General features: G+C 49.6%; 1 protein-coding gene across 1 annotated transcript; it reads left to right on the top strand.

Moving 5' to 3' along the window:
* Positions 1-1,030: 1,030 nt before the first annotated feature.
* LOC138982162 (uncharacterized) lies at positions 1,031-16,907 on the top strand. Its single transcript, XM_070355386.1, has 10 exons — positions 1,031-1,309; positions 1,810-1,979; positions 2,373-3,058; positions 3,397-3,646; positions 3,974-5,699; positions 5,954-6,133; positions 6,642-7,342; positions 8,044-8,233; positions 15,886-16,207; positions 16,503-16,907. The coding sequence occupies exons 1-10, from the start codon at positions 1,046-1,048 to the stop codon at positions 16,544-16,546; spliced, it is 4,533 nt and encodes a 1,510-aa protein (XP_070211487.1). The 5' UTR covers positions 1,031-1,045; the 3' UTR covers positions 16,547-16,907.
* Positions 16,908-16,978: the final 71 nt, after the last annotated feature.

The raw sequence follows: 16,978 nt of genomic DNA on the forward strand, positions 1-16,978 counted from the left end.
CGTAAGTTCCTGGTAAGTCTCTCTCTATATATATCTATATGTTTCCCCTCTTCATCTCTCTCTCTATCCCTCTCTCTCTCTAATGAGTGTGTAATAAAAGTAGGCGTTGTCTAATTGTATACAAACAATTACAGCAGACAACGAGCTTGCTAAAACGGAACAAATACATTTCGTGGCTTCGCTAAACTTCCGAGAAAGACACTTAACATTTTCAAACAAAATTCTCTTTTAACATTAGTTTTAAGTGCAATCGTTTAATTCTTAATACATGTGATGTTTTTATGTCTGTGATCGCCTGACACTGTAAGGCAATTTTCTTTGTTTTTATGAGGACAGTAAACATTTTGAGTCTTGAGTCTTGAGTCATCTATTAATTATGTTTATAATGTCATTTGCTGACAAATCGGTTCATCATTAACCAGTCTACATCAATTTCTAATTCTGTTAGGCCGGAACACTTTTAACTGTTACGTATTTGAATATCAAGCATAAGCATTAGTGTGTGTGTGGACCTACTTTATAATAAGAGGTCTTTTGAAAACTACAGAATCAATCTAAAATGTTTTGGAAACTCTATTTCAAACAGCTTGTGTCTATGTCAAAACTCAAGTCGTTTCCAATCCTGTTTCGGCCCTCCCCTAAACAATAACTCTTCACGTTGGTTTGCACCAGACATAGACTATAGTTTCAGTCATCAGTTGCTTGTATTAGTGTGGATGGTTTAGTATTCGTTAGTATACGTTAATTCCCTTGGCAACCAATAGCAAAAATGAAAAAACAGTGTGGAAATGATTGTAAAAATTTGGTGCTGAAGGTGAACGATTACAAAATTACACAATGTCTGAGGAATGTATCGTATTGGTGTATCAGAAATTATTAATAACCCCTACATCATCATTTTCTTGATCGATTTATCGATCAAAGTTTTGGTTGATTGATTGATTGATTGATTGATTAATTGATTGATTGATCAAATGTTTACTTGCTCGTAATGTGCAATTTATATACATGCGTGTTATCAAAGAAACGAACATATTTCATTTTCATGGAAAGGACTATTTTCTCCCCCCAGACAATCCATTGTCCTGGCGGAATCACAGAGAAGGACATCACGACTTTCTTTGCCACCACCCACCACACCACCTCTTGTGGAGTGGAGACCCGAAAAGCATTGGTCTCCTTTCGACGCCATGATTTATACAGCTACACTGACGCCACCTTCCGAGTAGTCTGCCCCTGGGGGAGTGTTCAGTTTGTTGCTGGCAGCGGGGATAAGTTTGTTTGTGTTTACACTCACGGACTCAAAGAGGTAAGAATTAGTCTACTGTGCTTGTAATTAATGGAAATTACGGTCTTAAAAATCAAAGGAACACATAAAAGTAGAATCTTGGGAATATTTTGTGGAACCTGGTGTTGGCTCCTTTAGTCTGTCTTAATGGTGTCATGTCAGTGTGTTTGTGTGTTTGTGTGTGTGTGTGTGTGTGTGTTTGTGCGTGTGTGCGTGTGTATGTGTGTGTGTGTGTGTGCGTGCGTGCGTGCGTGCGTGCGTGCGTGCGTGTGTGCATGAATACATGCGTGCCGTGCCCGGCGTGCGTGCGCGCGTGTGTGAACTCTCGCACTTCGTCTGTCAAAATGAATACATATTGTTAGCATCCACCCTGTTTCCCATCACCAACCCCACACAGCCCCCTCTCAATCCCCCCGAGCTTTCTTCAGCATATTTGATGTCAAATGCAAACCCCCGTCTGTGTGTAAAACTCAAAAAACTACTGTACATGCAATGAATTAGACAGTGTTCAATGTGTTTAGCAGAGAAGCTGGCCAGCTTCCTGCAGAAACCTATGCCTGGGTTTCTGTCGTCTTCTTGTTGCCATGGCGACACTGTGTCACGGGGCTCTCATCACCTCGACAACTGCCGTCAGCTTGCAAGAGAAACGTGATGATGATGACGAGTGGGTGGTAAACTTGCTGAACAATGCGTAAGTTCTGATCACAAGTTGTCAGCAATAGTTCTTCTGTATTTTGTGAAGCTTCCAGCAGCAATATATACTGCTTCATGTAGGTGTCAAACCACTGGACGGTTGTAACTAACTTTGAGTGAGTAGAACACACAAAACAAAAAAACACCGAGGAGCCGTTAAGATTAAAGGAAAAACAAAGAAAAAGACAATCATTAAGAGGGTTAAAAGAGTCAGTTAAAACATTTTTTTTATGAAAATAAAAACATTCATTTACAGGGACGAGACCGTTTTAAGCAAGAATAAACGGATTCTTGTATAATTTGTGACCTTGGGTTCAACATCTAGATGATATATTGGCCACTCAATTTATTAGCATGCAATGTTGTAGCTTTTCACGTATTTCACGTGCAGACGCCAGTGCCTACAGGTAGCAGTGTGTTTGCTGCTGGTTGTTGACACTGTCTACAGGCCTGAGTCCCTGCTCCACTCCTCTACATCACAGCAAGGAATCTCCAGCAGCATGTCCCTGAACCAGGTTGCAGTTACAGACAGTATTGAGGATGCACAGCATATAACCGGGGACAGTTATTCAAGAAAGCCTCAATGCTTTCAACAAGAAGAAAACCAGCACAATGAGAAGGACACTGACGAGCAACAAGGGAAAACACTGAAGATTCGTCCTCGTCCAGTCAAACCAGGCCAGCTCGAGCAGCCAGAGTTTCAGACACACGAACATCAGGAAATCCTTCACAGTCCAGCTGCAGGTCTTGCTGCCGCTGAACCAAGCATCGGTATCATATACACTGCACACGGGAGCAAACGTAGCAGGTTTTGCCAAAGCCTTCCAGACACTGAATCACTACAAACCTCCAGAAGTAACAACAACGAATGGCCACCGAACGCCGCAATCCTCAACTTGTCCCCGGATAGGTATCGTCATCGAGCAGGAGAGCCTGCTTCAGACCAGTTGTTTGACAAGAGCTGGCTGGTTCGGGCCGGCTTGTACTGGTTTCTGGCATCGTCTACTTCTTCTCTGCCATTTGCAACTGAACATTATCCTCCTCATAGTCACCTTGGATTTGTGTCGGCCATCAATGGTTAGTATCGATAGCTTTCCAAATGAGCACCAGAGTTTTACAGGTGCTACTTGCATATTTTTGCAAGTGTTCCCGGCGTTGCTTTTCAAACATTTCTTACATTATATTTAAGCAATCCTATGCAACTGTTCACAATACATGCAAACAAAATCATGAATGTAAAAACAATTACCCGTAAAGCATCTGATGTATATCTTTAAAACATGTTTAATTGCGTCATTTTATCGTTATTTCAATTTCTTGAGGCAGAAAAACTTACGTGAAATGACCTCACATATATCCATACAGAGAAAGAACAGACAGACAAAACATAAGCTGACCCAATTAACTGTTTGCAGGCGGCATTGTGTTTGCATTCGCTGTGGTATCCTCTGCCGCCCATGTGGTACCACGGCTGCACACCCAGTGTCGCTCACTTCTGTCACGCGCCACAAACAACGAAGATGGTGAAAGCATGAGGGGGGCATCATCCTTTGATGACGTTGTCAGTCACCCTGCTGAGGAGAACATGACGTCACAAAGACATATGCACGTTCACCACGAGGAGTCTGGACATCGTCCGATGACCCGTGATTCCCGTGTCCTTTGGTAAGTCAGGTTTTAGTGCACAGAAAATGTAGACAACAGTGCAACATCAAAACAATCGAGAAAACAAATCAAAGACAAGGTCAGTTCGAGGGCCTTTTCGGAAATCGGTAACAGGAAAGCAGAATATAGACACAAAGATATAACGTAATTCTCTCGTTTGATATATATACTAAAGTATTTTTTACATTATATTATATTGAATATTAAAAAATATCAACACTAAGAATGTGTCTTCTGTAATAGACCGTTTCAGTCTAATACTATAGACTGGAATAAGTTATTTTTCATTGACTGTCATCTAAACCATCTACGTTGTTTCATGCACAGGCTCTTGACACTTCTCTCAAGCCTTTCGCCTGCGATGGTGACCTTGTCTGTTGCTGCTGTTCACGTCATCGTGTTGCTGACGTCATCAGTGGCTTCTCATCACAAAGAATCTTCTCCGTTCGTGAGGGTCAGAAGATCATCAGCTTCTGTTACTCTTTCAAGACAAAACGCTTCTGTAATAAGCAACTGTGCCGCTCTGGCTCTTTGTATGTGTGTGTTGATTCCAATGGCAGTGACTGTCATGAAAATACTGCGTCAGCGAAGAATTCTACAGGTATTTGGTGTGCCAAGCATGTTGCTCTACGTTTGTTGCGTAACCACGGTTTGGAAACGTGACATAACTGTTCTGTTCCAAGAAGGGCTGGCGACATTTCTGTATCACGGCCATGTGACTGGATTCGCACTAACTGAGCTTTGGCGTATCGCGCAAGCTGTGTTTGCTGTCGCTTCAATAGCAGCAATTTTGCTTCCGATCTGGGTTAGCCTTGCTTTGCACTGCTTACAGTCATTGAGAGAGCACAAAGAATCTTCTCTGTCCGTTGTTGGTCAGAAGCTGCAGAGATTAAAGGCATCACGGTATGTCCCGCGTCTTACACAAGCAGTTGCGGTGACCTTGGCCTTGTGTGCCCTTCTCCTGACCTTCCTCGCAGGCCCGCTTCCCTGGTTCAACTTGCGCACGAGCTACTCACGTGACTTCAAGCCAATGATTTTAGCCGTGAAAAATGTGTCTATTCACCTTGAGCTGCATGCCGTGGCCTTGGACACCCTGGTGACGTTGCCAGTGTGTTCAGGGGACAAAATGGCCGCCCTGTCGGGAGAGATGGAGATCTCCAGAGACACGCTGTCCAGGCTCGGTGTGGATCAGATCGAGACGTTCTGCCTGCAGTACGAATGTCCTGGTAAGGCGAGTGTTAACGTGAGGGAACTCAGCCGTCATTACCCAAGTCTCCCTGTAATTCACCTGGGAAACGTTCGTCACCACAGCAACACCAAACCTACTGAGAAGCAAGCTAGTTCTGATCACCAGAACCACGTACGTTCTCCCTTCTGCACGCAGTTTTGTTCAACCAAAGCCTATTTTCGAGGATCGATGCCTTTCAACGCCTCACTTCACAAAAGCTTGGCAAAAGAAATCAAAGGTAATCGTATGTACGAGACTCTCCATCTGAAAAGTTTGATTCTTGAGAAAAAGAACAATCTGATGTCAAAACTGAACAGACAGGGTCGCCTTGATGCCGCCATTGCTGACACACTGCCGTACAAAACGAAGGAGGACGACTTTTATTTTGCTGACACCGCCGCCAACGCGGACTCTCATCAACACCCAGACTCACAGGGACCAGTCAAAACTTCAAGCAGGAACCAAGCGTACAACGACGATAAAGATGGCCCATTTGGTAGCAGCCGAGACACATTCCCGGAACTTCTACGCCACTCACAGCACGACAACTCTTACTCCAACCCTCACACAAGCTGTATGCAGACTCTGTGCGCCCTGCAGGCGGTCAGTCAAGCAGGACTGGCCGCTCCACTGTTAGGTCTGGCCTTCCAGGCGGTGCACCTGGCGGTACAGGCGCTGCTGGTCACTCTGAAGATGGTGATGAAGGTGGAGGAACTGAGCGTGCTCTTTGACGACCTCAAGGTCCGCGTGGACAGTCTGCTGCTGGACATGGAGCGCGGCGTGGAGGAGAGGGTCGTCTTCTTGTCCATCGCCAACTACAGCATGGTCTGTGACACTGTTTTGTTAACCTACCCAGAAATTGTTTTTCAATCGAAGAAAGTTGTGCGGCGTATCCGCTGTATGTGCCTTTTGTGTGAAAAAAACCCGTTTATGATTTCTTGTCATTAGTACAAATTTACAAATGTACAAATTGTACAATACAGAGTTTATATCGATGCTGTAAATGAATTCCTTCGCACCAGAGACATGTTTCTAACGGTTTGTAACTATGAGAAGATCATCTGGTTTCTTTCTCTCAGATTTACCTGGCATACCCGGCACTGATGACGGGGTGTGTAGGAATGTTGGTGGGTTTCTGGGACAGGCGTGGATCTCTCCTCGATTGTCGTCGTCGTCGTCGTGCTATGGCGGCCGTTGTGCTGCCTTTGCTGGTGCTGAATGTTCTGGGCATTGTACTTACACTGGCGTGGACGCACATTGTGAGCATCTGTTCGTGTGCTCTCTCTCTCTCTCTCTCTCTCTCTCTCTCTCTCTCTCTCTCTCTCTCTCTCTCTCTCTCTCTCTCTCTCTCTCTCTCTCTCTCTCTCTCTCTCTCTCTCACACACACACACACACACACACACACACACACACAAACTGACACACAAACTGACAAACACTCACACAAACACACACACACACCGTGCACACACACACACACGCACACACACACACACACACCTCACACACACACACAAACACACACACACACACACACACACACACACACACACACACACACACACACACACACAGTCAATCGAAATCTTGGGCTGGAGTGTTTTATCAGTTAGCCTGCCTGTCTTTGAACCTGTTCAGGTAAAGCTTGCTTAGCAGATCTCGTTTTACTGTCAACATTTTTGCAACTTTAAATTGTCTGTGGTGGCAGTTTGACTTAGTCAAGTGAAGAAACACGGTTAACACAAAACACGCACTCTCTTTGTGCAGGTAGAATCCCTGAGTTCCCTGGTGACCTTGGCAGACGTGACGTCGTCACCTCTGTTGGGAGCTCGTTTCCTACTGGCGGCTTTTGTCTGTGGATCTGCCTCGTGCTCGCTCTTCATACTGCTGATTGGCGGCCCGCACTCACCTGTCCCTGTGCCATACCGGCCATGCGAGCAGGACGAAGTTTTTAATAAGCAATTCACGCCATCAAGCCGTCTAAAGGGAAATGTGGCGGGTTCTGAAGCAAAGAGACATCCAAAAGGACAGCTTGCTTCTGGTCTCCCTTTAGATAAGAATTTATGTCTGATTACACAAGATCAGCAGCACAAAGAAACAGTATCTACATCACCCACAAAGCCATTGAAAAGTTCAAATTCGATCCCCAGTATTAAGTCTTCGCCAAAAAGTCCTGGAAAATGTTACATCACTGACCTCTTGAAAGGTTTCTTCAAAGCTAAACAGCCTCAGCCCAAGGACAAACGCGTACAAAAGCTAAAGCTAAAGTCCCAGAGTGCTACTGAACTTGCAGACTCAGAGACTGTGTGCAATGATGCTGAAAGCGATGGAGAGACAGGGGACTCTGGGGGGTCGTGGCTGCTGCCCATAGTACTTGCCTTCACTGCGTGTGGGCTGATGATGTCCTGTCTGTGGGCACCCGTCTTCCTCATCCGGGTCTCTCTACGCCGGCAGTTCGACACAATGCTGTAAGTATGTCTGCATTTTCAAAGAGGAGTGCATTTAACATGATAATAACCTGGCCTGCCTGTGACAGGGGGGATTATAATACTGCGTCACCCTGTCACATTATGTTTTGCCTTACTTGACCTCACAGTCACGTTTACCTAATATTATCCTTAGCGGATTATGACTTTATTCAGTTATTCTGCAGAAAAACAGAAATGCTGGAGAAAAACTGTTTGTTTCTGCAGCATTTCTGCATAATGTCATCTTTCGCGAGAGCAACGTTTTTTTCTGTTTTTCTTCAGCATTTGTCTTTTCTTCAGAATAACTGAATAAAGTCATAATCCGCTAAGGATACCTAATGACTTGGCTAGAATAAGACGTCGTAGTCAAACGACTCGATTAAAGCTAGAAAGTCCAGCTTCCATCATCGACAGTTCAACCCACAGTACAGTACTGCTGTATGCGCACTCAGGTTAGACAGTACCAGCCCGTACCAAATACGGGATCAGGCTTGGAGTCCAGGGTTGGTAGGCCCACAGGCTTTTATGGTTTAATGTGCTTAGTAGGTCTATACGTCGAATTTATTTTTATTTTCATCAAGAACGAACATAACCAAAGTTCTTGTGAAGGCCGCCTTTCATTTACAATGGCCTTTATACGTTTGAGGCGATTGGCACGTCTATAGTAGATTCTAACATGGCGTGCTCGTGATATCTGGCAGGACCCAGCTGGAGCAGGACAGTGCTGCTGTGGTTGCCGGTCGTCATCTGCTGATGTCAGAGGGTCAAGGGTCGTGTGACGTCATGCAGGCCGTTGGGCGAGAGGTTGTGGGCAGATACCTCAGCTCCCTTCAGCAGCTGGAGTTGCAGCCCTTGGTTTCAGAATTGCGCATCTTGAGAGCAAAGGCTGATGTAAGTCCTTTTTTTCATCCTGTTTCTTAGTTTTCGACATTGCAGCAAGGATATTATTCATGTTGGTATATTTTTGTTGTTGCTGCTGTTGATCTATTAGTCTGTGCGTTTCTTTGATTTGTAAATGATTGGGTGATACACTAAGTGACTCAGTTGTAACACCAAAATCTGTTTCTTTGCTTTGGGTGGATTTTGTAGAACGACCGCACCAAAGAAGTAATTATTTCAATATGACTTGAACTAGGACCTTAAGAACTAAGTATGCTCTATGCATCTGCGTCCAATCCTAAAAAGTATTCAACCTTTGCACAAAACTAGACAATTTTGGTCGATATCAGCTGTTTGAAGGTCAGTACTTAAACTAAATGTTTGTTTTCATTTGTAAGGTCAACTTCAGACGTTAAGACTAAATGTAAGGCTTCTTTTTAAGCCTACTGTCTATATGATACTTACCGAGACAGTACTATTCTTGCACATTATCTATTATAGGCCGAAAAAATTGGACAAAACGCTGCGTGGGTACAATTATCTCCCATAACCATGCGCCACCGTGGATCCCAAGCACTGTCTGAGTGCTTCCCCCTTACAGGATGTAGGTGGCGCGTCCTCTTTCTTTATGAGCTGCAGACCCTCAAAAAGCCCATAACATATCAAGAGGGGAGGCGGGAGGGAAACTCTAATAGTACTGTCTCGGTAAGTATCATATAGACAGTAGGCTTAAAAAGAAGCCTTACAGTCAATATAACACTTACCTCGACAGTACTATTCTTGCACAGAATACCAGAGTGGTGTGAGGGTGATATGTAGAGTATTAAACTCCTTAATCAAAATCACTTAAATCCAAGGATTAAGATACCCAGGCAATTTTCGAACAGTACTACTGTAAAAGAAAATATACCCAAGAAAAATACCTTAGACTGACGTGACCATGCTGGCAACCACTGCTTTGGCAATGCCATACGACTGGTCAAGCCTGAGACTGGAAAAGTCTCGCATATAGTGGTTAATAAACGTGGCTGGAGTCTTCCAGAACGCGACCGCCATTATGCTTTGGAGCGAGGCACCCCGCACGTGCGCCAACGAGGAGCCGATAGCCCGAATCTCGTGTGCCCTGATGTCAGGGACCACATCCACTTGAGCATGAACATAAGCCTGTTTGATAAGCAAGGTCAGCCAACGAGCTAAAGTTTGTCTAGAAATATCCGATTGGTACTTCGGATTAAGCGAGACAAACAGTGACCGCTTAGAAGACCGAAAGCTACGTGTTCTATCCAGGTACACTCTAAGGGCACGTACTGGGCAGAGGAAGCGATCAGGGTCATCATGTTCAAGAGTGGGAGCCAAGGCTTGAATGACTACTGGTTTGGACAACTCCGAGGCATTCTGATTCTTGGCTCGAAAGTCTGGTAGGAAAGCCAACGTCACCTGATGTGTGGTGAACTCAATGTCAAATTCCAGGCCACTCAAAGCTTGAATACCACTGAGTCTACGGCAAGTGGCTAAAGCGATGAGGAACACAGTCTTAAAAGTCAGGAACTTGATACTAATGCCTGCCAGGGGTTCAAACTCCTTGCTACGCAGGAGTTTGAGAACCAGGAAGACATCCCACTTGGGAAATGAAACCCGAGGTTTAGACACCGCTGCATTGCTAATACCCGAAAGGACATTAGCAATGAGGGAGGAACTGATCAAGTGTTCAGGTCTGCGACCAGTAGCAGCCGCAATCGTGGAAGTGATGGCAGATTTGTATCCAAGAAGAGTCTTAGAAGAAAGACTCTTCTTTTGATACACTTCCACCAGGAAGTTGGCCAAGTCCTGTGTTGAGGGATAAAGCGGCTTTATCCCCTTGGACAAGGCGAAGGAGGCCCAAGCTCTCCAGCGTAAGTCATAGAGCTGATTAGTTGATCGCCTCTTAGCGTTCAAGGAAAACTCTACTGAACTCTTGTGCAATCCTAGTGCAAGCAGTTTGGAGCGCACAAGAGCCATGCGGTCAAGCACAGACTCTCTGGACGTGGATGAGGGAGGCCTGATCGAGGCTGGAGCAGACTTCCCCCGTCCAGATTCAGAGGTAGAGGGTCTACGTGGGTGAGACCGCGAAGATCTGGAAACCACGGAGCTGTTGGCCAGTAAGGCGCGACCAAAATCAGTCTTGGCCGTTCCTGCAGATACTTTGCCAGTACCCTCGGAATCAGAGATGTCGGGGGATAGGCGTAAGCATCGAGGAGCCTCCACGAGAGAGTGAATGCGTCCACGTGGAACGCATTCGTGTCTCGAAAGGGGCTGACGTACCTGGGAAGCCGAGCGCTGAATCGAGTTGCGAACAGATCGATCAGAGGACGGTCCCACCTTGCCCACAGACGCCGTAGAACGTTGTGAGCGATGGTCCATTCTGTGGGGAGAACCTGATCGCCCCGACTGAGAATGTCGGCCAGGGCGTTCAGTTTCCCCGGAACGAATTGGACTGACATCCGGACCTGATTGGTCTGGCACCAGAGCAGAATCTCCTCCGCTAACAGGGAGAGGGACCGAGAATTGGTGCCCCCCTGGTGGCGAAGGTAAGCTAGGCATGTGGTGTTGTCCCCGTGGACCAACACATCCTGATCCCGAATCAGGAGGCGAAACTCCAGCAGAGCCCGACGAACCGCCTCCAACTCTAGAAAGTTGATGTGTAGGAGGGACTCCTCCTGGGTCCAGACCCCCTGGGCCTCGTGCAGGTCCAGGTGGGCCCCCCAACCCCGCGTAGAAGCGTCGGTGTACAGGAAGAGAGACGGCCGTCTCGGTTGGATAGGCACCGCAGAGTTGAGCCAGATCGGGTCCAGCCATTGGACTACAGCCTCGTGAAACCAAGGCCCGATCTGGACCAACTCGGTGTAATCGAGAGGCCTGGAAGTCCGATCTGCTACTGCCCGTTGCAGGGGACGTTTGTGTAGCCTTGCAAGGGGCAGCAGCAGAGCGACAGACTCCATGGAACCCAACAGTTCCGCCAGCCGCCTGTGAGGAACAGCGCGGCAAGCCTGAATGGAGAGGATCTTTCGCCTCAGGGAGAGGATTCTGTCCGGGGAGGGAGACACAGTGTAAAGCACTGTGTCGAACGCCATCCCCAAGTAGCAAAACTGCTGGGCTGGCACGAGGTCTGACTTGTGCCACTGTATCTGGAACCCCAAAGCATGGGTCCGTTCCAGGACCTGCCGGGTGTGTTGGAGGCATTGATCGCGAGACTGGGCCAGGGTGAGCCAATCGTCCAAATATTGACGCAGACGCACACCCTGAGCTCTGACCAACGCCGCCAGCTCCTTGACCACCTTTGTAAAAATCAGCGGGGCCAAGGAAAGGCCGAATGGGAGGGCCCGAAACTCGAACACTGTGCCCTCCCAAACAAACCGGAGCAGATGTCGGTACCCCGGGGCCACCAGGATGTGGAAGTAAGCATCCTGGAGGTCCACAGACGTGGCCCAATCGTTTGGCCGGATGGCCAACCGGACCGACGAAGGGGTTTCCATCTTGAACTTGCACCTGCGAAGGTACAAGTTCAAGGTGGAGAGGTCCAACACCGGCCTGAACCTGCCGTCCTTTTTGGGGACGGTGAACAGGCGGGAGTAGAACCCCGGAGAAGGCTGAGAAAGGGGGTAGACAGCCTTCTTCTCGACCAACGAGTTCACCTCGTCTTGAAGAGCCTGCCATCTGGCAGGGTCTCGAGGAGGGGGGAACGTCAAAGGTAGAGCGGACAATGGAGGTTGTGACGACAGCGGTAGAGAAAACCCCGACCCCACCACCCTCAAGATAAACTGGTTGGAGACCAGTCTGCCCCACATGTCGCGGGCCCGAAAAAGGGAACCGACGGACGAAAGAGGGGCAACTTGAGGGGGCGTCAACGTAGGGCCGGGACTCACTGAAAATTCTGCTGGCGGGCAGGCGCAGGCTTGCGACCACCCCCCTGGTGGTGCTGCTTACCCTTACCTGTCTGAGCACCCTTCTTCTTGCGCTTGGGAGCACGAGAAGCCGGGGCCGCAGGGGGGAACGCGACAGGCGCCTGAGAGGAGGAAGAAGGAGGCAGTGAAACTGGCTTCTTCTTCTTCTTCTTCTGAGGCTGGGAGCTGGAGGTGACTGTAGCACTTCTCTTACTCCCCGCCGACGTCGCCGAAGCAGCGAGGCCAACCATCAGAGAATCAGTGTTCCTCTGGCGTGTGGACTCCACCACAGAACGGACAGTGCCCGGATGAAAAAGGGAAGAAGGCTGAGGAAACGTGTTCCTCAGACTCTTCCTCATATCCGGAGGCACTAAAGAAGTAGCCAGAAAATGATCACGGAACAGGGCCAACAAGTGGACCCGTGTTCCAATGGCCAATTCTGCCGCAGTCGTCACGCACGATCGCACGGCATGCAAAGCCCGATCCACTCGAACCGTGTCAAGGACCCGAGTGGAATCGGACTCTGCCCGATCGGGAGGGTCCAACAGTGTGGACAGCGTGCTCATCCATGTCAAGGCCTGTGATTGGGCCTCGACAATGGAAGAAACGGTGGCCTCAAGATTGTGGAACGAAGCAGAGCTCAGTTCCACCTTCTTGACCGAAGGCACCTCCCCAACGAACACATCACCGTCAGCCCCACCCTGAACACTCGAAGTCTGGAAAGGGAGAGTTCGAGAGTCAAAGGGAAAAGGGAGGGACGAAACAGATTGGACACGAGGAAACAGTGGAGGTGCGCCTCCCGAAGGAAAGCACGGCACTGAATCCGCGTCCTCCCGAGGAACATAGGTCGCGTTTGCACGTGAATCTGTACTCCTCAGGCGATGTGCTGCCGCTTCCACCGTGGCACTAAGACTAGGGTGGAACGCGAATTGCTGGCGGCCGGATCGTTCATAAAACGAGCCGCCGGCAGACGCGGCGTGTGCCTCCCGCGCCCGGGCCGAAGCGGACTCCAAGGACGAGAGGGCGTCGGAGGGAAGGACGTCCTGAAACTGTTCAAACGTCCTTCTAGCTGTGCGAGGGAGAGCCTCCTGCCTCTCGTCCTCAGACTCCACGTCCTGTGTGTCAACCGAAGGGTTGGGAACACTAGACGACAGACGCTTAAGAGAGGCATCCGTGGCGTCAAGACGCCGCGTGATGTCTGTCATGTACTGTTGGAAAGTACGAAGCATAGCTTCGGAAGTTCCATCAGAAACCGGCAAGGGTAGAGGATCAGTGTTAACCTCAGGGCGACCCTGATCCTCCTCCCCATCGTCCTCTGACTCACTCTCCTCTTCACTTCCCGACAACTCCTCAACAGCAGGAGTGTAGGAAGCTTGAGGGGGAGGAGCCGAAAGTGATGAAGTAGACTGTGACGAAACGCCCACTGAAGCAAGAGGCCGCGAAGACCCCTGCCCCAAAGACGAAACGTCTCCAGCAGCCGAAGGGAGAGAACAACAAAAACCCTGCGACTGTTGGGTCAGTCCAGCCAACGAACCCCCGCCATTTATAGACTGAACAGGGACCCATCGGGTCTGATCAGAAAAGAAATGGTCCGGTCCGGTCGGGGGTGCCGATCCGGTCCGGTCGGGTGGTCCGGTGTTCCGGTGGTCCGGTCCGGTCCGGTCGAGTGGTCCGGTGTTCCGGTGGTCCGGTGGTCCGGTCCGGTCCCGTACCATCCGGAGGTCCCGTTCGGCACAGAACCATCCGTACCCACAAAAGTGTTCGGGTGGTTCGGTCCGGACGTGGAAACACCGTACCATCCGGACCCGTAGGTCCGGTGGTCCGGTGTGTTCCGGTTCGGTGCCAGACCACCCGGACCAACAGAGGTGGTCGGGTGGTCCGGTCCCGACCGGACCACTGGTCCCGTACCGTACCATCCGGACCCGTAGGTCCGGTGGTCCGGTGTGTTCCGGTTCGGTGCCAGACCACCCGGACCAACAGAGGTGGTCGGGTGGTCCGGTCCCGACCGGACCACTGGTCCCGTACCGTACCATCCGGACCCGTAGGTCCGGGGGTCCGGCAAGGGCCAGAGGTACTGTCCCGCACCGGACCCTAAGGTCCGGTACGGTCCCGTACCATGGGTCCCGTCCGGACCAAACCCGGAGGTCAAGTCCAGTCGGGACCCGTGGGTCCGGTTCGATCCCGACCCGTAAGCCTGGACCGTTCCGGACCCTTGGTCCGGACCATCCGTCACCCGAACACCAGACGCTAAGGAATGGCGTGGGGTCAAGACGGTCCGGTCGGAGGTGTCGGTCTGAGCAACAGAAACAATGTTCCCGTCGCCCTGACCATTCGACAGAAGTACCACGTTCTGTCGAACACCTCCACGTCCAGTAACTAGTCGGCCGGAGCGTTTCATAGAGGGACAGCCACCAGTCACACGGACGTCAGAGGGAACCGTAGTAGCAGTGGTCGTAGGCACGATGCCTGAAACCCCTGCCCCCACAGGACCGCCCTGAACGGGGTCAATTCGCATCCCAACCCCAGCGGGGAGGGAATTCATAGACCCCGTCATCTCCTCCGATCTCCCCCCCCATGAGTCCGAGACTACTGTCGAAACAGCAGTAGACGACCCAGCGAGGGAGTTCAGAGGAGGACCCGTGTCCCTCCTGGCTTCCACAGCGGTGGAAACCGAGGAGGGCACAGGAGAGGCACCGGAAAAGAAAGAAGTCGAAACCTGAGTCTCTCCCGTAGCCCCTAGATCAGATTCACCAACCCCCAAAGAGGGTTGGGAATCGACCCGCCCCCGGATTCGAGCCAGGGAGGAGAAGGAAACCTTCCCCCCAGGCTTGAAACCGGGAGGAGCTGAAGCCTGAGACTGAGGGCCGGACAACGGCGTCGAAGGGGGGGAAGCGTGTTCCACGGAAGGAGAAGGAGAAAGACGCTTTTTCTTTCCCCTCGACCTTCCCCGAACCTTCGACGGCGCAGCCCCGCCCGAAGTCCCAGGTTCAAGCCCAGCCTGTTTGAGCAAGCTCGCATTGAGCTTGCTCAAACAGGCTTTCTCCGCCCTCCCTCGCCGCAAACGCAAAGCGTTTGGGGAGGGAGAGTCGGAGCGCCGAAAGGTCCCCCTGTCCGTGCGCAAAACATGACGCTGTGCGCCCGGAGAAGGGTTGCCCCCGGCAGACTCTGGTTCCGTAGAACCAGAGCCCAAAACAAGACGAGACATCCTACCTCGCCCTGTACGTACCCTTAAAAAATCGAGAATTAACAAAATTCAAAGAAAATTAGGTCAATACTCAAGTGAATGAGGCGAAACGAGAAGCAGACGACCGGTCACCACGAAGTAGGACGGTAGGCACGCCGAGTCCGCCACACAACAACGGAGGCACAAGTTGGAAGAAAAACAACGTAGCCTCAAGCCAGAAGTGGAATAACACACAAAAATCCAACAGGTGGTAATCCACACAGAAAAGAAGACTCTAGAATCCAAAATAATCCGGGAGCGCAGCAGAAACACAGCCTACTGTCACGCGCGAAAAAAGAAAGAGGACGCGCCACCTACATCCTGTAAGGGGGAAGCACTCAGACAGTGCTTGGGATCCACGGTGGCGCATGGTTATGGGAGATAATTGTACCCACGCAGCGTTTTGTCCAATTTTTTCGGCCTATAATAGATAATGTGCAAGAATAGTACTGTCGAGGTAAGTGTTATATTGACGGTAAAAGTGTATATTGTTGATGATTTTTTTTCTTCTTTTTTTGCAGAGCGACACAGAGGTGGTTCAGCCTGTCGTCATAGCGCCCTGTGTGGCCACATCCTTCCTGGCCCTTATTACCGTCCTCTACGCCGCCCTCACACCACGCCTCTGTATGTTCAAACCTCAGTCCTTCTGGCGTCTCACCCCCAAGGGAGCCGCACGGGCCCTGCGCCGCATGTCGTTGCTGTCACTGGCGTGGTTGTTGCACATGTCGCTGGCTATGATTGGACCTGCTGCCAATATGGCAGCGTCGGTCGTCGTGGAGGTGACAGTGGGGGTCGGAGCTGGCTTTGGTCTGGCTGTTGCTGCACACGTTGCTCTGCTTCTGGGTGAGTGACACTGTGTGTGTTTGTGTGTGCGGGTGTGTGTGTGTTTGGGTGTGTGTGTTTGCATGGGTGTGTGTTTGGGTGTATGTGGGTCAAAGTGTGACCTGTTTATCATAAATTCGCACACACTGTAAGTGGTCTAACTGGCAATATGCATACCCCCAGCCCAAAATAAAAAAAATAAAAGCTTAAGACTTAACTTTTGAATGTAAGCTGTGCGCTCAGCTCGCCTTTTACACGTGTTCTTGTTTCCTTTCTATGTTTGAAGCTGTCATCTGACATAATGATCTATTTTCAGCATCCTTGGAACTTCGCCTGTCCACATTTGCACCAATGCTTTGACCGGGCTGCCTCTTCGGATTTAAAGCTATGTTGTCCTAATAAATGCAAATATGCAGAACCTAAATAATGTTGCCTGGTTCTGCAAGTGAAAGCATGAATGTGTTGTCTTGTATGTGCGCATGACTTTGTGTATGTATGTTGAAGGAAAAAACTGCTGTGAGTCGGTGTCAAATAACTTTCATTTGTGGCTCCAAAAATGTCTGACAGTGCTTGGCATGTCCAAAGAAGCCGATTGACATCAATAGACGATGTCGAGTTTGTGAAAGAGTGAATACTCTTGCTTTTATTGATGCAAACTTTCCCACGTGACATTTTAGGCCAGTCACTAGCGAGTGGTGAGTCTGAAACACATGGACAAGAAGCATGTGTGAAAAGTTTGCCTCACTAAAAGCAAGTGTTCGGTCTTTCACAACCGATACAAACCGGACAGTT

Source organism: Littorina saxatilis, linkage group LG12, assembly GCF_037325665.1.
Source record: "Littorina saxatilis isolate snail1 linkage group LG12, US_GU_Lsax_2.0, whole genome shotgun sequence".
NCBI classification, from domain to species: Eukaryota; Metazoa; Mollusca; class Gastropoda; order Littorinimorpha; family Littorinidae; genus Littorina; species Littorina saxatilis.

Bases quoted from the DNA above. Each gene is read 5' to 3' on its own strand.
- LOC138982162 (XM_070355386.1), top strand. From the start codon at position 1,046: ATGGAAAGGACTATTTTCTCCCCCCAGACAATCCATTGTCCTGGCGGA. The intron at 8,234-15,885 runs GTAAGTCCTTTT...CTTTTTTTGCAG, and splicing joins TCTTGAGAGCAAAGGCTGAT to AGCGACACAGAGGTGGTTCA. The intron at 16,208-16,502 runs GTGAGTGACACT...ATCTATTTTCAG, and splicing joins ACACGTTGCTCTGCTTCTGG to CATCCTTGGAACTTCGCCTG.